Below are 25841 nucleotides of genomic sequence, written 5' to 3'. Positions count from 1 at the left end.
TGATATCTGACTCTGGGTTTTTATTATTAAGACCAATTAGAATTCAGGCTACAATAATCATCAATTTTTCACTGAGAAAAGCATGAGATAGACATAAAGTATGCTGGTTAAGAGGAGAAGTTTCTTAAAATTAGAAACAAAGCCATATATTGTGTGTTCTTACACAAGCTACTTATCTCTCTGTGAGTCATGGGGATAACAAAACTTTCCCCATGGGATTGTTGAGAACAATCTCTTTAGGAGACAGTACTGAGAACTGCATGCTGCTGCTGCCCATTCTCATGATTTCAATTTCAAATAAAACACACACAGTGTGAACCCTGAGTGGGCTTCATTAGGGTCTGGGAGAACTGGTTTTTTTTCCATTTTCTACAGCACCTAGATAATTGTGATGGAGACCTCTGCCTAATGTCTGTAGGCAAAAATTTTGATGTCAAGAATGGGCAAAGCCAAGTCTGCAGTCTCATTGAGAAATGCTTCCCACTGGAGAAAGGGTTTAGTATCATGTTCACCTTGTGAGCACCAATTATCACTTTATTGCTGTTAATATATTCCTCTCTATTAAAAAGAACAAAACTGTAAGATGAATTGCTAAATGGTCTTATTAATAAAAAAAACTCAGAGCCAGATATTGGGGTAAAAACTGAAATATCAGAGGAATAGAACAAGCCACAGCCAACCTCACCTCACTAACTCCTCAGCCTCCAGAGAGAGCTACTTCCTGTATACCCACGCCTATATCCTTTCTGTCCCTGCCATCTTACTTCCTCTCTCTGCCCAGCTACATCACTTCCTCTTTCTGCCCAGCTCTGTCACTTCCTGTCTGTCCGTACAGACCTCCAGACCTTCAGGGTTAACTAGTGTTGGAATTTAAAGGCATGTGCCACCATGCCTGGCTCTGTTCCCAGTGTGGCCTTGAACTCACAGAGATCCAGACAGATCCCTGCCTCCCGAATGCTAGGATTAAAGATGTGTGCTACCATTGCCTGACTTCTATGTTTAATATAGTGGCTGGTTTTATCCTCTGATCTCCAAGTAAGCTTTATTTATTAGAGCACAAAATAAAATATCACCACATAAAACCTTCAACATTTCCCAAATACATACATGAGGGGTTTGGTAAGAGCAGGTGTGTGTCTGTGCAGGCAAAGTTTTCCTGACAGTGAGATTTGGGGTAAGGGGACTGGAGAATGACCTAAAGATAAAATGGCGTCTGTGGCAGGAGAGAGTACAAAAGCTGTGAGTAGTGCAGGGAGTGGGAAGGGACATATAGTTTTATTTTCTATAGATAGGAAGCCATTTTGTAACGTTTCTTTTTAATGAAACCACCAAAACTCATTACCCAAACAAGAGGGCCAAGTTGGAGTTGGAGAGACAGCTCAGCAGTTAAGAGTGTTTAATTGCTCTTTCAAAGGACTCGAGTTCAATTCCCAGCACCCACATCAAGCAGCTCACAACTGCCTGTACCAGCAGTTCTTGCAAGCACATGGTGCATGTAAACTCATTCAGGCACACACACACATACAGGAAAATAAAGAAATCTTAAAAAGAAGAGTTCCAAGGTGCCTGGCTAGTCATGTTGACAGTGACATTAAAAGCGGAGGCTCTGTCAGTGCTCTTGATAGGAAGATTTATGGTCAATTTTCCATCCTGCAACAGCAAGTCTCAGATCATAGAACATCTAGACCCCGAGTTTCAGCCAATCGCAGAATACCTGGCCTGTCTTTAGCAACTGATGCCTGATTGTCAGCTTGTGTCATGTTGAAGAAGCATGTTCCCACGGATGGTAGCCCACTAGAGCCAGTCCCGCAGTGTGTGGTAGTTATGTCCTGAATGGTGGTTTCCCTCAAGACCAGGGCCCTGCTGCTGGGGCCTTGGGCAGGGATACACTGCCAGTGGAGCACAGTTCAGCCAGCTGTGCAACAGCACTGCCTCCCACTCTGTGTGCAAATATGTCATCGACACAGGATTCCTAAGCTGGATGAAAGATGTGTTCACATCTGTGAATAATCAGAGAAAACCCAAAACAGCTTAGAGGACAAAACAAGTAAGTCGAAAGTCGGCTACAGTCTTCCACGGAGCTGGGGACATAAGGTTCAAAGGGAAAGCATGCATCTAGCATTTGCTAGGCCTTAGGTTCAACTCCCGGTATCACTATGAAAATAAAAGAAAATCAAATCAGACCTGCCCTGTGGGTTCGAAGAAGGCTTTTTCCTCCACGTATGATAGATAAAAATCAAAGTATTCATGCAAGTGTATTCTGCTTTATCAGGCTCAGCTCAAGATCTGGGGTTAATTTTCATTAGGTGTGTGTGTGTGTGTGTGTGTGTGTGTGTGTGTGTGTGTGTGTGTGTGATGTGCATTTGTGTATAATTTAATGTTTAGAATCAGAGTTTATATTTGGCAAATTTTTTCTTTCTTTACTGCATTCAGTGCTTTTTGGGGGCTTCGAACTGCAGAGCCACAATTAGGCATGACCAAAATGGTTCAGAATGGTTTTATGGGGCCCTTCTCGCTTTTGTTAACATAGATATGGCTAGGTCTTTCCCATTTCTTCCATCAAATAAAGAGAAGTCCAATGATATTGTTAATACCAAGGATGGGAGGAGAAAGCCCACTGACTCAAATCATCATGGCCCAATTAAAACAAGCAATTAATTAAAGCAAGCTTTTTTATTCATGAACACAGGCTGCCTCCTCCATGGCAGGGTTTAAGAGGTCAGCATTGGACATGAAGAAGACAGTTTTTATAGCTCAGTGGTATAATGGGGGACTTGGCAGGCAAAATAGGTGGAGTTACAGAAGCAGAACATCAGCATAACAAGTTAGTCATAACAACCTCCTGTAGCAAAGATGTGGTTGCAAAGTGGGCATAACAAGGTGGTCATAGGTGGTCATAGAACCCTTTGAAACAAAGGGAGAGTTGCAAGATGGCTATAAACAACCTTTTGAAACAAAGACACCATTGCCATTCCCTGAACAGGCAGTGCAGAACCATTTGTAGTTAAGGTGTCAGATGAGGCATAGCCCAGTCCTTGAGAAACAGAGGTTTAATCATAAACAGGAATGAACCTAGTCTGTCTTTACTATCAGATGGCTTTCAAGCCTAAGATGGAGGAGGCTGCTTTTTCAAAATAGTCCAAATCAGAAGGCTGCATCTATCCAGTCTCACATCTGGATTCTTTCCAAGGTCTGTAGCATGCACATGTGTGTGAGAGAGGGGACTCTTTAGTATGTGATAACCATGGATTCTATCACTCATTAGTTGTTTGAAAGGAGACTTCTCGTTTCTAGTATGTCCCGTAGGAAAAAATATTTCCCCTTCCTCATTCCTTCCCTAAGTTTTCAGCTTAAAATCAGACCAATGAGGTTTTTTGTTTTTGTTTTTCAAGGTTTTGATGTGTGACCCAGATGTTTGTTTTGCACTAACAATCCTCCTGCCTTGGTCTCCAGGGTGCTGGAATAACAGGTGTGTGTCACTGCATACACCTGTGGATTTTTTTTTAAAGTGGAAAGATCAGTAAGACAAAGACAAAAACTTCAGTTTAAGGGGCTGGCAGTGCAGCTCAGTGGTGGAGTACATATAGAGGCAGTGGTTTTGATTTCTGACACTAAATAAATACACAAATCCCTTATTTTTAATTAGGGACACTGCTTCCAAGACAAAAGACTACATTTTCTGGCTTCCCCTGTAGAAATGTAACCATGTTCCTGCCAATGAAAAATGTTGAAAGTCGTTTCCCCAGCTCCTGGAGAAGCTGATAAAGGAACTGAGGCAGTTGTGGGTGGAGCATGCTTTCCTTCTATTCTCTTTTCAACCTGGAATACAGGTATAAAGTCTGTTTTCAAATCGATGTGGATGCTGTCTGTTGAAGCCAAGGGTAGTCAAAGGATGTTCTAATTATCAGAGAATAGACAATTTCTATTATCCCCTTTCCTCCTTGGTAGAGCATAGTCAATTTCCAGGACCGTCTCTCCTCATCTTCTCACTCCTGCTCCCAACATGTTTTTCACAACATTCCTAGACAAGCCCAAGAATTGTTTTTATGATGTTCAGTAGAGAGTGAAGAATAAAGGAAACGATACCCAACGTATTTTCTTAGGGTATCACTGAGATGCTCATCCTATCAACCACATCCAATTTATTGTATGCACTAAGACATATGGTCCATGTTTTATGTTAGGGGTATTTTCACATGCTATAATAGTAGTGAGTGGGATAAATTTTCAGTGTGGGAGGTAGAGAGGGTGGAATCATATCTGTTTGGATATTCATTGACTACCCAGAGCAAAACAGCTAGAAAAACAAACAAACAAAAAACCCTTTCAGGTAAAAGATTTCACTTGAGTACCAGGAACTAATCAGGGGTTATGTTAGTATGTTAGTAGGCTTCAGACCTCCCAGTCTCAAAATTTTCCAATCTACCTCATTGAGCTTCTCAGGGTAGCTGCCCCAGATAGCTGCCTTAAACAGCTATTGTTTATGAGGCAACTAGATGTAGCTGCTGAATGGCTCTACTAACCCATGTACCCTACCCAGTAGGACAGGAACTGTGCAGATAGGCTATAGGGAACAGCCCAGCCACTGTGGGACTCCAAAGAATTTGAGTCTATTCACCCCCACCCATCACATCTCTTTGGAAAAACTGCATTGGTGATAAATTCCTTGATCCCAATAAAGGCTGTGGTCCTTTCTCTCTCCCTCATATGCTTTGGATGCCCCCCCCCATTGCCATGGTAGCTGTGCTGCCCTCTTCTCTGTAGGGTTTGTAAGTGATGCGCCATGTGCTCTGTCTTGTTGCCTCTTCTGTGCCTCACCAGGCCACACACTTTGCCCAAACACTTTCTAGGTTCAAGGCTCTCCCAAAGTGTGGCTTTCTTGTTACAGGTAAGACACGGGTCAGACAAGAGCCACAAATATAACTACTAGTATAAACAAGCTTCTAGGAGAACAACACATGGTCAAGGAGGAAGAATCCAGTGGAAGGCACACTCTACACAACCATGGCCATCTTTGCTTGAGGGTGGGACTAAGTCTACAGTCATTCTCCAGAGATATCTCTGAATCAAATTTGAGGAAAACTACAATACAATTATGCTTTGGAAATGAACTATTTTATGTTTTGTCATTTAAAATGAAATTTATAGCATAAAATTTATATAAAATGAGAACTTTGTACTACTTTATTCAGCTTATTGTGAAAGTGCATGAATTCACTTTCACTGGCCCATAGAGTAAGAATATTTAATTATGACATTTTTCTTGTCTTCCTGAACTCACAAATGAGTCTACATTTTCTGAGTTTCCATGCATAATATTGGGCACATTTCCATGGAATGTGGACAAAAGTACACATGCTATTTTCAGGCCTGTAGATTAAGCTCAATTAAAATGCCAAAGTTACTGGATGATCAGAGTCCAGGTTCCTGAATAACAAGGCCATGCTCTTACCTTTGGTGAATTATGATATCCCACATTTTAAATTTTACAATGTTAAACAACTCAGATTTGGAAATACTTTGTTACAGCATCTAAACAACATACATTAATGCAACAATTGTTTTTCATGGGAAATAACGTGGACACTTTGTTATTACTAGTAGGAGTCAGCTTGTGAGACACATCATTCTGTAAGCTCATGGTGATTCTCTATTCATATTGCTGCATCAGAAGAAGCTAATGCAAAGAACACATTCCCTAAGTGACTTCAATTGACTTACTGGATCAGAATCAAGCAAGGCCTAGATGCTTGTCACTTCTGTAAGTTTAATGGTTCTTTCCTCATTGCTTTGGATCCATTTGATTTACTTTACTGAACTGAGTTATTTGTTTTATAGATTTTTAAATCAACATGTAATCCCATGGACCAGTTTAGCTTTATAGTTTTACAAACTACACACATTTCAGTTTCGTACAGTAACCAGCCAGGTCAGGACAGGGACCAGTTTCACCAAAATACTGTCCAGTGCTCTTTGAAGTCTCACCCTTAGTCCCCTTTAATCATGGGTTTGCTTCTCACTGTTACAGTTTTGTATCTGGGGTACCGCCACAGAAACAGAATCATATAGTAGGTAAGCCGTGGAGAAAGGTTTCTTTAGGCCAGCATACTTTTCATATTCACTTGAATGGGTGGGTGCATATAGCAAGTGTATGTCTTTTTATAAGGAAGTGTTCTGTTCTATGGACCTGCTACATTTTGCTTTTCATCCACTGTTGAAGGTCGCTGGGTCCTCTCTGGGTTTGGGGATTGTGAATGAAGCAACTATAAAATATTTAAATGTTTTCTGTGGTAACCTGGCTTGTTTTCACTAGGACAGGTTATTTGAAATGTGAGTATTATTGATGTTTTGGAGAGAATTGTATTTGGGGTGGGCTGCTTTGCAGCATCTCCACCGGTACTCAGGGGATGCAGAGCATCTTCCTCTCTCTGTCTTCCCAGGTGTTGCTAACATCCTCTGGAGAAGGGCATTAATCCTCCTTGGGAGCACAAGAATATCTATTATCACTTTAGTGTGAACTTGCTATAGATAAATCTCACCTTTTATCTTAAAATGTCTCTATTCACATTTATGAAACAAATTTTCTCTATAGAATTTTAGTTTAGCAGTTGTTTTAGCACATTTAAAAGTCATTACATTGTTTTCTTGATTTTTAAAAATTTTATTTCATTTTTGAGATCATAATTTAATTACAATATTTCTCCCTTCCCTTTCCTCCTTCTAAGCCCTCCCATAATACCCCTCCCCACTCTCCTGCAAATTCATGGCCTCTTTTTCTACTAATTGTTATTGCATGCATATATATATATATATGCATGCAATAATATATATATATATATATATTAGGGATATATATATATATATATATATATATATATATATATATATATATATATCCCTAAATACACCCTGCTCAGTCCATATAATGCTACCTGTATGTGTTTTCAGGGCTCACTGTTTGGCACCGGACAACCAATGGGTGTGCTGCTCTTCCCTGGGGAAGGCCACCTCTCCCACTCCCAGCGTTCCTCAGTTGCCTATAGTTCTTTGTGCAGGATTGAGGCCTCACAGGCTTTTCTCCGTCCAGTCTGTCATGTTCATTGGTGTCACCCTTGTTCAGCTCACATTGGGCAGTCATGTTGGAGAGACTTTGTACGTGTAGCTTCTTCGTTTGCTTCCTTTTGTTTGGTATGGAGTAGGGTATCACTATATGTATATAGTCCTGACTGGCCAGGATCTCACTATACATAGTATGCATTGAAAAATTTGAAATTATTGCAGGTGAATCATAATTTTTCTAGTTAGTTATTACATTATAATTTCCTAATTCAAACTTAATGTCAAATTAGTGATTACTATATCCAGGATAAATCTAAAACCTAATTATTTCAACATGATTTCCTTATAAACTTATCTTCTCTTACCAAAGCAATGCACTTCACTTAAAACCCAGAAGAAAAAAACAAAAAACAACCAGAGATCACAGGCTGACTGACCAAATTTGGTATGTAACTATGGTTTAGCCCTTTCTAAGTTTACACACACACACACACACACACACACACACACACACACACACACACAGTAAATATTATAAAAATTTTAAAGAAAGTCACCACAAATTTAGTAGATGAAAACTCCTGACATGTACCTATTGTCTCCTGATTTTTGATGATCAGGAGTGTGAGCACTGCTCTACTGGGTCTTCTGCTCAGAGTCTCAAAAGGCTGCAGCCGTGTGCCAGCCAGGGCTTGGATCTCATCTGAGAACTGTGTTGCTCCCCTAGGCTCACTGGTTTGGGGTAGAATTCCGTTCCCAACTTTGCAGAATGACAAGCGCTCAGATCCCCGAGGCTGTCCCATGCTCTGGTATAAAGTGTTCTCCACAAATATGGCGGTCGGTGTTTTCCAGGACAACAGGACCTCTGTTCCTTTGAACTGTTCTGACTGCTTCTGTATCTGACCTCGTAGGACTCTTTGATGAGGTTCACCTGATGAACTCCTTTGGAAAGTCTAACTTAAGGTCAAGTGACTATGAACTCTCATTACATCTGCAGAATCTTCGTAAGAGGCCCTGGTAACACAAGCAAGGGACTGACATCCTATCACAGTCACTGCTTCCACCCAGACTCAGAGGGAAGGGACTATTCAAGGGACTTGGCACCAATGTCAATCTCAGGAGTCACCTTAGAATTCTACCTACTACAAACAGCATGTCTAAGTAGCATTTTTGAGTTTTACTTCCACTCAGCTTTACACTTTATGTTTCAGATACTTTTGCTTCAGCAACCCAAGTGTTGAAATTGTATTTGCTTTTAATGAAATAAGAAATCTACTAAGTGTGATATCCAGTCAGAAAACTACCTTTTAGGATTTTAAAGCCATGTCCACTCTGGATTAATACTGTGTCTTTACCCTGTAGGTAGAAACACAAAGACAGGGTTCTGTTTTCTTTGTTTAAATAGGACAATGGTCACTGCAGCTGAAGAGCGACATGTTTCAGTTACAAGGGAGGACGTGAGTGTCCTTCAGTTTTTAAAAACACGCAGTGTAAGCAAGGAAGTAGAGCTCCCATCAGAGCTTCGTGGTTACTCAGGTCACGCGGCAGCCCGTGTCATTAAATGGCTAGACAGCTGAAATGAGCAAGCCGGACTGTTTGGGGGTCTCAGGGTGGCAACACACCTTTGTTAAGGGTTAAAGATATTTTGAGCCCTTTGATTAAAAAAAATAGATTTTTTTTTAGATTGTTTTGCCTACATGTATGTCTGTGTATCATGTGCCTGCCTGGTACCTGCAGGGATCAGAAGTAGGCATCAGATCCCCTGGAACTGGAGTTATGGGCAGTTGTAAACCCTATGTCTGGGCTGGGAACCAAACTCCAGTCCTGTGTAAGAGCATCAAATGCCCCATTTCTGCAGCCTCCTTTGATTTTCAAAATTAGATTTTTTTTTTGCCCCTTATTGATAAGTCCAAGTACCTTCTCCATTTTAACAGCAGAACCAACCAGTTATAATTTATTAAAGTAAGTTCATCATAATTTTGCCTGTCTTTAAATGATATAAATATATTCAAAACTGTTCCAGTGTTTTAAGATCGTAAACATCATCTTAGGAAATTACAAAGGATGATAACTGTGTTAACAAAACTATGAAATATCTTCATTCAGCTTTCAAATATAAAAATATACTGTTTTGTGCAACACTGAACAGTTAAGGCCAGAACACTTCAAGGAGGGTCGGAGGTACAAGTATTTTGGAAACTGCTCATTAATATTAATATAAATAAATATTAAATCTATTCATACTGTTCAAACCAAGCCAAACATTAATTTTATCTTTTTTAACAGTGTTATCAGGAAATTTCCTTCAGAAGTCATAACATTTTTCAAGTATGAAGAACAAATGTGCTCGGTGACCACGGAAACATAAACATACATTTATAGTATTGTACAGGATTTGGACTTTCCCTCCATACTTGGTGTTGCAGTATCCCGAAGATTTTGACCCATGTGGTTCTGGTTGGCATCTTTCTTATCACTTTGTAAGGCTATTTGGTCTCCTATTGGCTTTATCTCTGGGAGTGGATCATTAGTATTTTGCATCATTTTCTGACCTGTCAATGACATCCGATTAAAGAAGGAAATCTAGCAAAAACACACAAACAAAAAGATTTCATTTCAGTAAGTAAAATATTCAGAAAGTACGCAGGGATATAATTGTTAACAGCATACAGTAATCACATTTTAATGTATATATATGTACAACAATATGTTCTTAGCATCCAAACAGATTTTTCCCCTTTTATCAGAATGCAGTCATGACTAAAGACCTTTCAGGTTATAACTTTCAACACTATCTTCAGAATATAACATTATGTTTCTTCAAGGGTGAAATCACTCACTGTTAACATTTAAACGTAAGAAGACGGGGTCATTTGGGGACTTTTCTGGTATCACTGCTGTACCTTAACTACAGATAACTTCTGCTGTGATAGTCTAGAAAAAGAGAGCACAGCTCCATACTCCTGAAAAACTGGTAGAGTTGCCAAATGAAGGCTGTGTGGTGCTTGCACGTGTGAGTCCTCGGTGGGAAAGACGAAGGGAGGGACACGCGGACTATAGATAACAGATGAAAAGAGCAGGGACCCTGGGCAGACACAGAAGACAGTCTAAGAAAGGCTGAAGAGAGCAATGAGTGAGAGGCAGGCAGATGTGACAAGCTGTCCCCGAGGACTGCAGTTTGGAGGGCCCCAACTGGAACACTAAAGCAGCTTAGAAGTCAGGGAAGAAAACACAGTAAGAAGGGTACGTACGGCCTATGGGGCCATGTGCAGGAGACAAGCAGGTAAGACTGTCATCTGAGGACAAAGGTCTCATCTGACTTAGGACCTTTGAAGATTTATCCAGGAATATATTAGTATCCTTCACCCTGTCTCAAACCCCGCCACCCCAAAATATTGCTTTTAAGAGATGTCAAAACCAGGAAAACACAGAAAATAAAAAATTCATGAGGATATGTGAGGCTCGTTCAGAAATCAAAGTGGAGATAATAATAATAATAATAATAATAATAATAATAATAATAATAATTCACCTTTAACCTTAAGATGGAGGTAACTAGAGTAAAATGCAACCTATAAAGACTTCTAGCAAAAGGTTTATGGATTAAAATGGAGGTACTCCTTGACTTGCTATATTGGAGGGTACCCATCTTGAAAAATTTCCCCCCACAAAACAGCAAAAACCTCTCACTAAGTTAGGAAAGTGTAACTTTCTAATATGTAAGTAATTTCTCAAAAATTTAAAGACAATCCCCATGGGCCCTAAAATAAAGAATCAAGCTTTGGGGGTGATCATTGAAACAGCATTTGTGAACCTTGTAACCTAGATCCTGGGTTTATAAGAATTCTGAGTTCACAAAACGTAGGGAATTGGACTGAGTCACCCTTACATAATGTAGGACCCCTCAAAGGACTGTTTACTCTATGTAAGTCCACCTAGACACAGTAAGAGAAAAGGAAATAGCATGTGTCACTTGGTTTGTGAATGATGAAGAAACATGTCTTGCTAAGGTAAGTTTGATGTTCATATGACCAGTGTGGGCAGGCATCCCTTAAAAGAGACATTAACCTAAAGCCATTTCTGATCTAACAGACAAACTAATAAACATTCTCTATGGATGGACTGATGCTTAGCTGGGCTTTAGAGGATTTACATACAACTGTCCTGATTGAACATGCATTCAATCTAAATTTCAGAACATACACAGAAACAAATCACTATGATTAGTAAGTGAGCCAAAGCAACACATAGGTTTTTGAAACTGGAGGATGGCTGACATTAAAACTGAAAAGTCAAAAAGAGAAAATGAGTATGGTTAATTTATTTAAAGCAGAAAATATCACAACAATTTGAAAACAGAATAAACGTGAGTTCACTTAAAATGCAAGGGGGAAAAGGCTGGAGAGATTGTGTAGGAGCATTTGTTGCTCTTCCAGAGGACCCGTTTGGTTCCCAGCACCCACATGGCAGCTCACAGTCTGTAACTCCAGTACCAGGGGAAGTGATGCCATGTTCTGCCTTCTGAGGAGCACAGACATGCATGCAGGCAAAACACAGAAAATAAAAATAAATAAATCTTTAAAAAATGGGACTGCAGAGATGGCTCAGCAGTCAAGAACATGTGCTGTTCCTTCAGAGGACCTGGGTTCAATTCCCAGCACCCACATGTTAGCTCACAATCCTCTGTTAACTCCAGTTCCAGGGACTCTGGTGCCCTCTTCTAGCCTTTGTAGGCATATGATGTATGCATGTAAAACATTCATACACAGAAAAGAAAAATAAATCTTTTTTAAAAGATTTATTTATTTATTATGTGTACAGTGTTCTGTTTGCATGTATCCCTGCAGGCCAGAAGAGGGAGCCAGATCTTTTGTTTTTTTAAGCTGAGGATCAAACCTAGAGCTAAATCCCCAACCCAGAAAAATAAATCTTAAAAATAAAATGCAAAAAAACCTATTGAAATTAGTACCCAAAAGGTATACTAAAAAGAAGAACAGTTTCAGCCAAAAAAGAACTATAAAGTCAATAAAAACTAGGAAATTGCCCAAAGTATCAAGAGACATAGGAAATATTAAATTGATATTAAACATATTAAATTGAATTAAATTAAAATTAAATTAAATTGAAATTAAACACATTAAACTGATATTAAACACAAACAAGAGAAAGAAAATATTTATGCCATATTCTGAAACAGAGATACAATATTCAAATACATAATAGATAACAAATTTTAAAAATACAAATTAAATGACTTCTCTAATTCATGGATCATAATAAATTTCAACTAGGTTCAAATAAAGAATACATATATATGCATGCTACAACAAACAAAGACAATCTAAGCAATAAGCAAGATAAAATTACAGGTTATATACAAAGCTCTCACCAATTATGCTAAAATAATATTTACTTTGCAGTGCTGGGGAAGGAATACAGGGTCTGAAGCACACTAGGCAACTGGTCTACCTGAACTGTACATCCAATCTACCTCTAAAGTAGTATTCTTAATAGCAGCAATTGGAACAGATACAAGACTAGCCAACTAGCCATACTATTTATCACTCAAGAACTATGATTAAATAGAAATATACTCAAGCCAACAGAAAATGCAAAGTGTGAACTACCAAAAGACATCTATGGAAACAACTTCCAAAGGATTTCTTCAGGGAGAATAAGGATCCCAGAAAGGACATCTGAGAAGTAAAAAGTAATGGTGAGCAGAGCATATGGTATTAAAAACAAGTAACAACATGGTTTGTGACATTAATAAAATTAAAACATTGTGGGTACAGTAATTTGTAAAATGGGAAAGAAGGGATGGCAAGGTAGAAAAATATTTTAAGATTCTGATATTATTTGAGAAAAAGATAAGAACATTGGTTAGTTCCAGACATTAGATATGCATGGAAAACATTCAAAGTAAAAATCCTGCTGTTCAGGCTATTTACAATATACTCGTCTAAAATACTAGTAAAAAAAAGTATAAAATATTTCTACCAGGCAAATGATAACAGAAGAAAGCTAACTTACTAAAAACATGAACCACCACTTTTAACTCTTTGCATATTTTGGGGTTATAAAACTCATTAAGGAACTCATAGTATGTGGATTAGCATAGGAAAAGTAGAATGTGAATTCAATACTTCAGTCTTAACACCAAAATGCAAAACTCACTTCACTTACCTTTTTAGACTTTTTAATGTCTTTATTTGTTGATTCACTACCTCCCAGAATTTCTGAAGAACTGCTCTTTATACGATCATACATGTGTCCTACAATTGGATATATATAAAAATATTATCCTAACTAAAGAGAAAGAAAAGTGTTGATGTTTACAGGAAAACTTTATCAACCCTGAGTTGTGAGATAATACAAAAAGAGCTCACCACTGGAGAAGTGGGCAATGGCGTACCACACAGCTCCTGAAAACTGGAGTCAGTTTGGGTTAGAATCCCAGAATAACTCAATCAATGCAAAAATATTTGGATTATGTGTCCAAATACTTCCTACTGTGAAGAGTTATTGGAAAATGTTAGAGATGTGAAATATATACTGGAAATGCTAGAAGAAAATGTGGAAATATAAACTATTTTTAAATGTCTGTAGGTGGGGAGCACCCACTCAAGTGTGTATATGTGTGTGTAGGCCAGGGGACAATGGTTGATGTCTTCCTTTACGCTCTCCACCTTATGTTTTGAGACAGGATTTCTCACTGAACCTGAAGCTCACTGACTGGGCAACACCAGCTGGCCAGAGTGCATAAGAGATCTGCTTGCATCTGCCTCCCCAACTCAAGGAATACTGGGGTATATCACCATATCTAACTTTTCAATGTGGGTGCTGGGAGTACAAATTCAGGTCTTCATGATTACATGGCCAGGGCTTTAATGATTGGGCTATTTTTCTGGCCCTTACATTACTGATTTTATTAACTGTAGTGGGAATTTGCTCTGCCCATGACCTTGGGCTATCTGGCCTGATAGAGGCAGTGCTTCTTACCTGCCTATGTGACTGCTTAAAAGGGAGGAGAAAGGAGGTTGCACTCTCGTGGGTGGTGAAGACCAGATTGGGCAGCGTGTAGCAGCATATGATTGGTCCCCAGCTTTCCAAGGACTCTGCAACTGGATTTACCTTATCCTGCATCAGTGAGTCTGTTTTCTCCATAGAACCCCTTTTGAGGCTCTTGTTACAATTAACTCTATTTTATTTTTATTTTCTGCACTCAAATGAACATGTTACTTTTGATGTTTCAAGCTAATCCATACATTATATAGCTGAATAATAATCTTTAAGAGAAAATCCATGAAGCATTATATATTCTTTTGGTTTGATATAGTCAACCATTTGAATCTTACATTCAGTTTCTTTTTGACACAACTGGCTACATTCTAAGAATCCTTAATGGTGATAGTACTTTAGCATTTTGCTAAAAATAATCTAAAATTTAATACTCTTTTTGTAGAAGTTATAAGAACAAACAACTGAGAAAACTATTTTTTCTTCTTTAGTTCAGATAGTCAGTACCATGAGTACTTATTTTGTTTATTTCTGAGGTAATGGAGGTCAAACCCAGGGTCTTGACTATGTCAGGCAAGTGTTGTACCACAGAGCTACATCCTATGCCCATGAACAATACTTTCTAGTTAGAACACAGTAGAATGCACACTGTAAAGTGGTGATGTAAAAATCTAATGGACAAATCTTAGAGCACACACACAGATGGGTTGCATCTAAAACACAGAGTGCAATCACAGTCTCCTGTATTATGAGCACCTGTTGCTACACTAACAGGCTCAAGAAAAGGTATTTATTCAGTGGATATGATGGCATTAGCGACACAGGTCCAGGCCCGGGGGGGAAATAACTGAGTTCCAGAATAGCCTGGTCATATTAACTTATGCAAACAGGTCTCTAGCATTTGACAGAGATTAAGTTGGATTTGAAGCAAAAGTCCAACTTAATACTGGTTGAGTAGGGGGAAAGAAGAGGTAGATTTCATTCTAAATCCCCATGGGTAATGAGCGTAGAGTGGTGTATCTGAAGAAGCTGAGAAGGTAAAAGTGAAATGGATAAGCCTATTTAAAGGCTCATGTGAAAGTAAACATTGTAAGAATCTTGCCTCTTTAAAACTATCATCTCTGATTTACTTCCGACCTGCCATTCTATATACATTACAGCTTACTTAAGAAAATGGAAATTTCTTTCCACATGTTCCCTCAAATGCCCTGGCCAAGCAAGACTAACATTTGTACTTCAAACACTGGAATGACATGTACCATTTTTTCTCCATTCCTTTTCATAGAATTAGCTCATGGGTCTCCCTATTTCAAGGTTTTAGAGAAATATGGGAAACAGATATAATATTGGAACAGCATTTTCTGCCACATCATGTATCTCATTGACGATAAAAATAATATTCTTCAGAGGGTTGAGGGACTAGAGAGATGGCTCAGCAGTTAAGAGTGTATACTGACTGCTCTTGTAGAGGACTCAGGTTCAGTTCTCTGCATCCATATCAGACAACTTCCAACCCATTTGAAACTCTGGGCCCAGGGCATTTCCACACAGACACACACACACACACACACACACACACACACACACACACACACACACACACACGTGATTAAAAATAAGATGAATTTAAAATACCATTTGAAAGTCAAGTGTGCTCATACCTTTTGGATTTTCATTGTACTCACAAAGGGTCCGTTGAAGCAGGCTGATGCTGTCTTCCTATAAACCATAAAGAAACAGCATGACAACACACAAAAAGAACTTTCCTCCTATGTTTGTGCTCTGTTCAAAAACCTAGTTTGGGTTTAAAAGCACAGCTCTAGAGCCTGCCTCTAATTAATAACATAGGTGTGTGATAAATGCTCCCCTTCGCTGAGATCCTATGAAATGGGAAGCCTCAGATGCTCAGTGATGACTAATGCCCTCACTGACTCTAAACCAGGCACAGTGGCCCACGCCTGTAATCCTCAGGAAGCAGCAGCAGGTAGTTTCCACAGCTCAAGGTCAGTCTGGTCTACACAGCAAGTTTGAAGACAGCTAGGGCTATATAGCTAGACCCTGTCTTTAAAAAAAACAATAAAAATAAGTTTATGAACTTAAGAAAATTGTATGATTCGATCACCCATAAGATGACTAAAGAATGCTAAATGACACACAATTTCTCTCAAAAATTTATAATAAGAAATGGGTACTTAGTGCTTTCTTTAACTGACCACCAAAACCTGAGTTAATAAAAATGTCCACAAACAGGATAATTTTTTCTTTCTGTAAGAAAACAGTAACTGCCTGAACAATTTTTTTCCTCAGTGAAAGTAAAGAGTCTTGAGAAATATAGAAACCAAGAAAAAAATGACTTCTACATGACAATAGTATCTTTTAAATTAAAAATGGCAGGCACATAGTTGAACATATCTTTAATACCAGCACTTGGGAGTGGGAGGGGATCATGAGTTCAAGGCCATCATCAGCTACATAGTGAAGGTGATGTCAGCCTGAGCTATAAGACACTATAGAAAAATAAGAGAAAAACCAGGAACACACTATATACTTTTAAAGTACACATTCAAATATAAGGTATGTCTTGGTAGTTGTTTCTGTTAGGAGAAAGAGAATGAATTTTTAAAAGAGTCTTATAGAGCAGGAATGAGATTATTTCATTAACTAGAAACCATAACTAACTCAGTGGTTTGTGAAAGTAATCTGGAAGGAAAATGAACACAATGCCATTCCATTTGGGTTTCAGCAGTCCACACCTCTGAAATGAATCTGCGTACTGTTGGCAGTCTTGACTGCATCCATGACAAACAGTTATTAACTCAAATATTGCTGTAGCCTTGTACATTTACATGTGTGTACGTAGGAATGTATGTACAGACCACATATAATTTCTGCCACGAGAACCTAGGTTTCCAACTTTTTATCTTAAGCATTTCAAAGACAGATACCCAACTTTCTGGTTCACTTCCCAAGAGTATACTATCTGTACCCATTTCCGCTCATGGAGGAATAAAATAGTACCTAGCAGTATGGCCAGTATGCTAGAGACAAGGTTTGCTGAATTCCTAGCCTAGACAAGCCTACTTTCCAGTTTATGAATGAAGTGACACATAGATACATTTCTGCTCCCATAGGAAATGGCAATCCACCCTCTCCTTTCTCTCAGGACATAAGCCCGTGCCATGATACCTCTTTAGTGATTTCTTCTGGGTTGTCATCGACAGCATCAATGGTGTCTGAGCCTTCTCTTCTAGGAGGGCCATCTTCAGGTAAACTTTCTTCTTCTCCAGTTTCCTTCACTTCTTCCTTCCTTTCTTCTTCTCCAATGTCTTCTACATTTGGGGCACTAATTTGCTTATCCATGTCTTCTGGTTCTGGTTTCATAGGTTCTGAAAGTTGTTGATTCTGTGACAAAAGTGATCGTAAAGAGTTCCTTTCTTTAATGGATAGAAGATAATGCTATTGTAACTTATATGATCTCAATGAATGTATACAGTATTAAATCACATTTAGAAGCTGAAGATACAAAACACTGGAGACTTTATGGTGAGCATCAAGATACTGCATCACTAAGGATCTCATGTCTGTTGCCCTGTGTGCATCTGCTGTTTTAAGAAAATGCCCAGTGTTCCTGAAAATCTGTTAGTAACTATGGTAAGGCCAACCTGGGAAAAATGCAATATATTTTTTTGGCTTTCTCCAAACAATGATCTTAAGCTTGAGAGAAATTAAAAAGCTTTTTCTTCACTATAGCATTTTAATATAATAATATCTATGTATTATGCTCATTTTCTAAAACAGGGATTTAGAGTACCCCAACCCAAATTCATAATTCACTTACATTTATGAGTGAGGTAAGCATAGCTATTTATAACCCAGAAATAAAGATAGTGAACACATTTTAAATGCTATTAAACATAGTATATTTCACTAAAAGTCACATAAATTGTGGCACTTTGAACTTGTTATAAACACATCTGCATAACTACTATAAACCACAGAAAACACTTACCTTTACAATTGAGATAATTTAGGAGAGATTGGCAGAATACTGTCATTTTATAAAAAGAAAAGGTAAAATTTAAGTACATTCTTAAGATAGTCTGGAATGGTCAAGTACATGTCTTGTGTTAGGACCATAGTGAAGAAGTGAACGAGTCAGACAAGTGCAACTGAACCATCATTTCATTGGTCACACACCACAGTTAGCTCTGCTCTTCAGTTTGTCTCAGGGCAATACTCTTTGTACTTCTTGTGAGGGCTATCAAAAAAGTCAATGTTCCTTTGTGATGTTTCAGTTTGCCATAATATCCCAGATCCTACTACTATAAAATGGGTGAAGTACCCACTCACTTTTTCTACCTTCATCTCCAATCCTTATTCTAGATTAGTACCCTGACTGCTAAGACAGGCAAGGAGAAGGCTGTTCTGCACCTGCCAGAACAGCCATGGGACCACAGTGAGCAATGAAGATAGGGTACCCTGGGCTAAAGCTTTACGCCAGAGGAGCCTTAGAATCCAGTGTTCAATGATGCTGATGTCCTCTGAAAGGGCTCTTTAGGGAGGAAGGGAGGGAGGTAAATACAGACGGAGAGAGGAGGGTAAACTAACAATAACGATGTCTGAAAAAGTCAAAAGAATCATACTATTAACTGTCTAAAAGAATCTACAATACGTGCAATTATGTGTCTAAAGATACATATCTAGATTAAATGAAAATTTGTCATTTGGGCTGAAAATGGTCCCTCTGAGTGTCAACAACCACCTAACAAAACCCCAACCCCAGACATGAGAAGCCCTCCTTTGAGTTGTTGCTCAGGGCTGTCCAAGAGGCTCCCCAAACATAGAGGCTGCTGCTATTTCCCCTGCTTGACTCCTAGAGGTGGAATGTAAGTTCCTATTGCTGAAGGCACCAGAATTTCGGGGCCTTAAGAGGCCTCAGAGCTGGAATTGACATGAATGTCCACTTTATGAGGACTAGCTTTCATAGTACCAGAAGGCATCAGGCAAGTTTCCAAAAAGGGAAGCAACCAACATTCCTAGTTAGCTATGACGCCTATGAACCACAACAATGATGAGCATGGTTCCATAACCTTAATGGTGCTGTAGTGGCATGCACACCTTGTCAGTAACCAACAGCTCTCTAATAGGACACAAAACCCTTCAACAAAAAGGACACCATGCCAACTACTTAGTGCTAGTGAAGTCATGGATACTGGAGGAAAACCTATAACCACTACTTTACTAACTAACAATCACTAACAGAAATATAAACATTTGTTGTTGTACCCACAGATGAATGTAGTCCTTACCATTCATCAAGGAAATGACTCTTTGCGACAGATGGAGACCATTATAGAAAACCACTAACCAATCAAAGTCCAGTGTTGGGGAGCCCAGTCCTAACAGGTACATCTACAACACACTCCCACACCTAAGGCTCAGGGAACATCTTGGAAAAGGGGACAGAAAACTCAAAAGAGCCAGAGGAGCAGGGAGGTTGCTTTGAGACTGTGTCTCTCAGTAATGTGAGAAGCAACACTCGCCAAGTCTTCCCAACATGACAGCTTAAACATGAGCTGCACAAGGACACCAACAGACATGCCAAAGTGACAGGGAAAAGCCCACGAGGCCTCAACCCTACACAAAGAACTAGAGGCAGCTGAGAAATCCTCAGAGTAGGAGTATCAGTTTTCCTAAGGAAAGGGCACACCAATTGGTTATCCAGTACCAAATGGTCAGTCCTGAAAACACACATATGAGTACATACTCATGAGTAACATTATACAGACTTGGCAGGTTATATTTAGGAATACATATGTATATATACATACACATATGTGCATATAGTAACAATTAATAAAAAAAGAATCCATGACAAGAGAGCAAGGAGTGCTATATTGGAAGTTTTGGAGGAAGGGGAAGGGAGAAATATTGTGACTGTATTAAAACCTCAAAACAGTGATTCTGTAATCAAAATTTAAAACAGTTTGGGCAAAGTTATGGAGTTTCTTTTAAAGCTTTTTAACATTCTAGCACACACTGTAGACCTTTTGGAGTGTAACTATGGAATATTTCTTTTTTAAATGAAGTTATTATTGGTTCAATTTTTAAACTGACCATTGTGATTGGATACCTAAGGTAACACATGAGATCTTGCCGAAAAGTATCTAATTGTTCATATTAAATTTTGTATTTAATGAAAAACAATCAAAGTTCCTCGGGCTTTCTCTCCTTGCTAGCATTTAGTATGGTGCTTTCTCGCTATTGGAAATTGTAACAAGTGTCAGTAAGATCTCCTTGTCGCTGTAAACAGTGTTTCAGATGGTAAGCTAAATCAAACATTTACTTGATTAGCTATTTGTTTGCTTAGTTGATCTATAGCACTTTGTTTTTAAAATAATTTGACTTGATTTATTACAATATTTTATTTGAAAACAAAACAAACAAATATATTTAAATGTTTTTGTTTTCAAATTTTATATATATATAAATTATATATATACACATAAAATCTGCTTTATTTTAATACTGGCAACATATGAATTAAAAGAAATCATTCGCAGAGGAAGCAAAAATAAAATCTATAGGCCAGAGTATGCCTACAAGCTGCCAGTTTGATGTCTGGATTCTTCTTCTGACATGAATTTATAAGAAAGTCTTGCTTCTTTCTATACACAATTCCTTACTTCATTCCTAATCTTTCACTGTAACCACTGTGTACCTTCCAGTCTGACTGAGAAGCAGGTCTACAGAAGAGAGCGCAATGTTCAGTCTACTGTACACTGAGTGGTAGGCACTTTTATTCTCATATTTACATTTATTCTACGCCATTCTCATTCTTTTTCCTTAGACAATTCATTTCCTTTTTGTAGTCATACATTTTATGCTAACTATATGAGTGGGATCAACTTCTCTGTGCTTTAACACTACAAACTAAAACTCTTCCCCAGTACCTACAAGGGTAATCAGTGGAGGGCTGGTGTTGAGTTCATGATTGTTGGACGACAGAAGCTCTGGTCTTCCCCAAATCTATCCAAATAATTTGATGTTTTCCCTACTCACTGATGTTTTAAACACTGCAGATTCTTTTATTTCCTAAGTTCCTAACAAGGACATCCTATTCTCATGTTTCATTGTTTGCACCAACTGCAAATGAAAAGTTAGGAAGTCTTATCCCAAGTATACAAGTCTTTGCATTGTACATCTCCCTTCCTGATCTGAGAACCATGCCAGCAGCTCTGGCTGATAACTGTCAGAATGTAAAGTGTAGTTCCGATTCTGTTTTTGTGCAAGGCAGACTTCTTGGAGTTCTGCTTTTTTGCTGTTAGTGTTAGCCCTGGCACTGCATCAGGCCACCCCCTGCCTGGCGCTGTTTTGCTGCAATCAGTTCTTCCTTGAAACCCATTTTTAGCTTTGGTTGCATTTTTCTTTCCTAGAATATACCCCACATCTTTTCTCTAAGTTTTGTTCCTCAACGTCATTACTATTCTTTTACTCTAACCCAGTCCTTGTCACCCTTCCTAACACTGCAACCCTTTAACACAGTTCCTCATGTTGTGCTGACCCCCAACCATACAATTACTTTGTTGCTACTTCACAACTGAAATTTTCCTGTTATGAATCGTAATGTAAACATCTGATATGCAGGATATCTGACATGTGATCCCCAAATGGGTCGCGACTCATAGGTTGAGAAATACTGTGTTTAACCACTCACTGATGTTTTGCCTGAATCCTGCCCGAAGTATGTTTTCACTAGATCCAGTTAACTGTATGCATAAACTAGTGATCCCCAGCCACCCCAACCGAGCTCCAGACACATATGGTGACCTGCAAACTGAACTCCTGGAGACCATCAAAAGCTAGCAAGTGCAGAACTGTCTCCCTGAACGGTTCCTACTCCCTTATTTGCAGTCACACTGAACAGCATTTTTCCACTCAGTTCTCGAAGCCAGAAGAAGGGTTTCCCTTTCCCCTTCCCTCCCAGCTACATCTTTGTCCGAAGCCCTCCAACTCCTTGATACATAGCTCCACATCCTCATCCCCACTGTGCTACCCCACGTCTGTTTCAGTCTTTACCTGGTCTACTATGAATGGCTGCTAACTTCCATCCCTGTGGTCCTGCTTGCTTCAAATCATTCTCCACACTGCCATCAGAATAACCGTATAAAATCTCAAGTGCAGTCACCTTATTCTTTTTCCTGTACCATCTTGGATGAGTACATAAGGCCCTTTGCTGGGTGAGTTCTAATCAACATGACTCATTTCAAAGTTTCCCTACTCACTCCTGGCAAGTTCATTCTCAACTCTTTCATGTGGAAGCTGAAGTTACTCTGCTAACATATTCTTTGGTACTAATGAATTTTCCTGTTGGCTTATAGAGTCCTCTGAAATCAGGGGCCACATCTTATGTCTTACACAGCCCAAACACAACACCTTTCTTCTCTTTAATTAGTCCACTTAAAAAAGCAAGCCATGCATGTATTTTGGAGCTGAATTTTCATCTTAGGGCAACCTTAGTTAAGGACACAGGAGTAGAAAAACAAACACCACTGTTAAGAAAGTCATACATATAATTAAGAAAAAAAATCATAAAAATGAAATCATGGCAGAGGCACCTTGGAATTTCCAAGTGGTCTTTGGAGAAATATATCTTTAGTCTTCCTGCAGTTATGATGGGGGAAAAAGAGGGCTGTGGGAGGTGGATTGTAATCTGCCCTCACTCTGGAGGTCTGACTTGAGGAAGACCACTCATTTCTTGGTGCCAGACATATAAATACTTTTTCTAATAGTGTGTACCAGGCATTAAACTATATGTTAGGAACTAATCATGCCACATGACCGAATTTTCACAATGGAAAGAATTGAGGAAAAGATGACAGCACCTTCCTTTACTATTGCATTGGTGGGAGAGAGCATATGTCCATGTAAGCTGATCTCTACAGTGAATCCTTACCAATCAAAGCACATTGCAGCATCACTCACCTGGATGGCTGCTATTGAGCAGCCACAGATGCTCTGCAGAAATTCTCTGCAGCTTACCTGAAAGTCTTGCTGCCAGAGTCCGCATTAGAAAACTGTAACTCAAGGGATTCTACATATGCAATGCCTCACATTCCCTGCAGTAATAATTAGCAAACTATAGCAAACACTATAGGCACACGTAAGTGGGGCCCTGAAATGACTACGGAAGCGCTCTTTTGACTGTAACTTGTAGGAACTATTACTCCTAAAGGGTGCACCAAGTTTTGGGGCAGGGAAATGCAAAGAAATTGGTAGAAAATGCTGCTCACAAGTGGCTATCTCTATCAGTTCAAACGGTGAAAAGGGTGTACTCAAGAACATGACTTGAGTATTGCCAGCTGATTCTCCTCTTGGAAGACCAATGCCTCTGCCTTTGTCATGAACAACTGGAGTTTAGATTCTCATCTCCCTGGCATTCTCTTATGAATTTCCTTTATGACCTTCATGTCTGCCACCCCTCTTAATCTTTTAAAATCTATTTTTAAATAATCACCTTTGGTGCACATCCTTTATCATACTATCAATTCTACTCTACAAGCAATGAATATGGTAGACTCTGGACAAGGACTGAAGCATCACAGCAATGTAGTCCATTATTCAGGGGAGACTACCCACTATCTTTGCTGCAAGTTATAATTTACAGATTACTCATCTGATTCTTGTCATTTATCTCACAGAGAATCAAATGTATGGAGTTCAACTACACAAAATTCACGAAAGTTACCACGAAAGTCTTCCTTGAAAAATGTGTAAGAAATCACTCAAGCCCACGGTATGGAACAGGATGAGAAAGGAAAGAAATGAAACAGCAGTTAAGACTACACAATCAAACCAGCTACATTCTATAAATCTAGTGGAACCTGGCTTCTCCACAATTCAGTATCTAATGTTAGACAGTTTTTCTTTCCACAAATAATATTGAGTATATACTTCAATCTTTATTTTACTTGAGACATTCTGATAAGCAACAGATACACAGAGTTACAAAAGTCAATGAAAATACACTGAGGACACATAACCCACATGGAGAATGAAAGCTCTGACAGGTGAGTTAAAACAGAAATTACTGGAGTTCAGAAATTTACAGTTACAAAAGAGACATTAAAATTATCATAACTTTTAAGAGCAGAAAAATGAATTTTAATGCATAATTTTCTTCCTTGAAACATTTAAACTTCTATTATGTGTTATATTATGTGTTTAAATTGACTGTCATTTCATGAGCTATGATGTCCTATGCCTAGGCAGCAATTACAAAAGATTACATCATTAGCCTCAAAGGCCTGAAAAGACCTGTTGCTTTCTAAATTTTTATCAAAAGGGACAAAAAAAGTAAAGGAAAAATAGTATTCCTTTAAAATAGGAATTTCCCACCTCAGTTAAGGTCAATTATCATCAATTATCATCAGTGTCATCAATTCTTATAAAAATATTCTAGGTGGTACAGACTGAAAAGGGGTACTTAAATATGTATTGAAAATCAGAAGTTTTGATAGCCCTTAAGCATCTGTACTGTTTTAAAAAGACTGATTTTTATATACATAGTGCTTATGTTTCTAGTATATAGATCTGTCATTCATGAGGAGTATACAGTGTTAACTATAACAAACAGCCTTTTAATATTTTCTAGTTATAGATTAGTAATTTGGGGGGAACAGATACGAGTTAAAGAGGAATCAAGACTGTTGCCTTTGATACCTTAGTACAACTGATATCAATTGTTTGTTTTTTAATCCTGTATAAAAGTACCATAGTAACAGATCAGTTTAATAATCTGGAGTGAGTGTATCTATTATGCATAAGGCATGCAAAATTACTTCACTGCCCACAATCAGGTCAAATTTAGTCTGTTACTTCAATTCCAAATAAAGTGGTAAAACATTATTCCAGAATGTTTTGGAACCCGGGAGTCCATTCTCCAAAAGTTGTTTTGACTTCACTGGCATTTTAGACCTCTGCTCTCTCCCCCTTCTCCCTGGGTTAGTAGTCGGCTTTCCCCAATATGTTCCATGTCTGCCATTTTTCATAGAACCTTTTCTTTTACTCACTTTTGGGGACGGTGTTCCGTCTTCCTGACTTTGGTCTCCACCTATCTCCTTGTACCCCCCTTCTTCCCTACCGTATGCTTCTTCTTCCTCCTCACTGTTGACACCACACCTTCCATTTCCCTCTCTTTCTTCCCCCTCTTCCTCTCCTCTGCCTTGTCCCTCTTCTTCCTCCTCTCCCTCCCCTTCCTCCTCTTCCTCCTCTCTGTCTTCTCTCTCCCCTTCTTCTTCCTCCTCTCCCTCCCCTTCCTCCTCTCCGTCTTCTCTCTCCCCTTCTTCTTCCTCCTCTCCCTCCCCTTCCTCCTCTCCGTCTTCTCTCTCCCCTTCTTCTTCCTCCTCTCCCTCCCCTTCCTCCTCTCCTTCCCCTTCCTCCTCTCCTTCCCCTTCCTCCTCTCCTTCCCCTTCCTCCTCTCCTTCCCCTTCCTCCTCTCCTTCCCCTTCCTCCTCTCCCTCCCCTTCCTCCTCTCCCTCCCCTTCCTCCTCTCCATCTTCTCTCTCCCCAGCTTCTTCCTCCTGTCCCTCCCCTTCCTCCTGTCCCTCCTCTTCCTCCTCTCCCTCCCCTTCCTCCTCTCCGTCTTCTCTCTCCCCTTCCTCTTCTTCCTCCTCTCTCTCCCCTTCTTCCTCTTCCTCCCCTTTTTCTTCCCCCTCTCCTTCCTCTTCCCCCTCCCCTTCCTCCTCTCCCTCCCCTTCCTC

The 25841-nt window shown here is 39.2% G+C and overlaps 1 protein-coding gene across 5 annotated transcripts in view; it reads right to left on the bottom strand.

Moving 5' to 3' along the window:
• Positions 1-9418: 9418 nt before the first annotated feature.
• Rpgr (retinitis pigmentosa GTPase regulator) overlaps positions 9419-25841 on the bottom strand; it is a 47736-nt gene continuing 31313 nt past the window's right edge. For 4 of the 5 annotated variants that reach the window (XM_059250222.1, XM_059250223.1, XM_059250224.1 and 1 more), the window contains 4 exons: positions 17266-17481; positions 15741-15798; positions 13246-13334; positions 9419-9642 (listed from right to left, as the gene is read on the bottom strand). In XM_059250222.1, coding sequence (XP_059106205.1) covers positions 9436-9642; positions 13246-13334; positions 15741-15798; positions 17266-17481 — 570 coding nt within the window. In that variant the 3' untranslated portion in view covers positions 9419-9435. The remainder of the gene's footprint in view (positions 9643-13245; positions 13335-15740; positions 15799-17265; positions 17482-25841) is intronic. The other variant, XM_059250221.1, reaches the window with a different exon arrangement.

This window comes from Peromyscus eremicus, chromosome X (genome assembly GCF_949786415.1).
Source record: "Peromyscus eremicus chromosome X, PerEre_H2_v1, whole genome shotgun sequence".
NCBI lineage: Eukaryota > Metazoa > Chordata > Mammalia > Rodentia > Cricetidae > Peromyscus > Peromyscus eremicus.
This window is presented reverse-complemented; position numbering and strand designations above follow the sequence as displayed.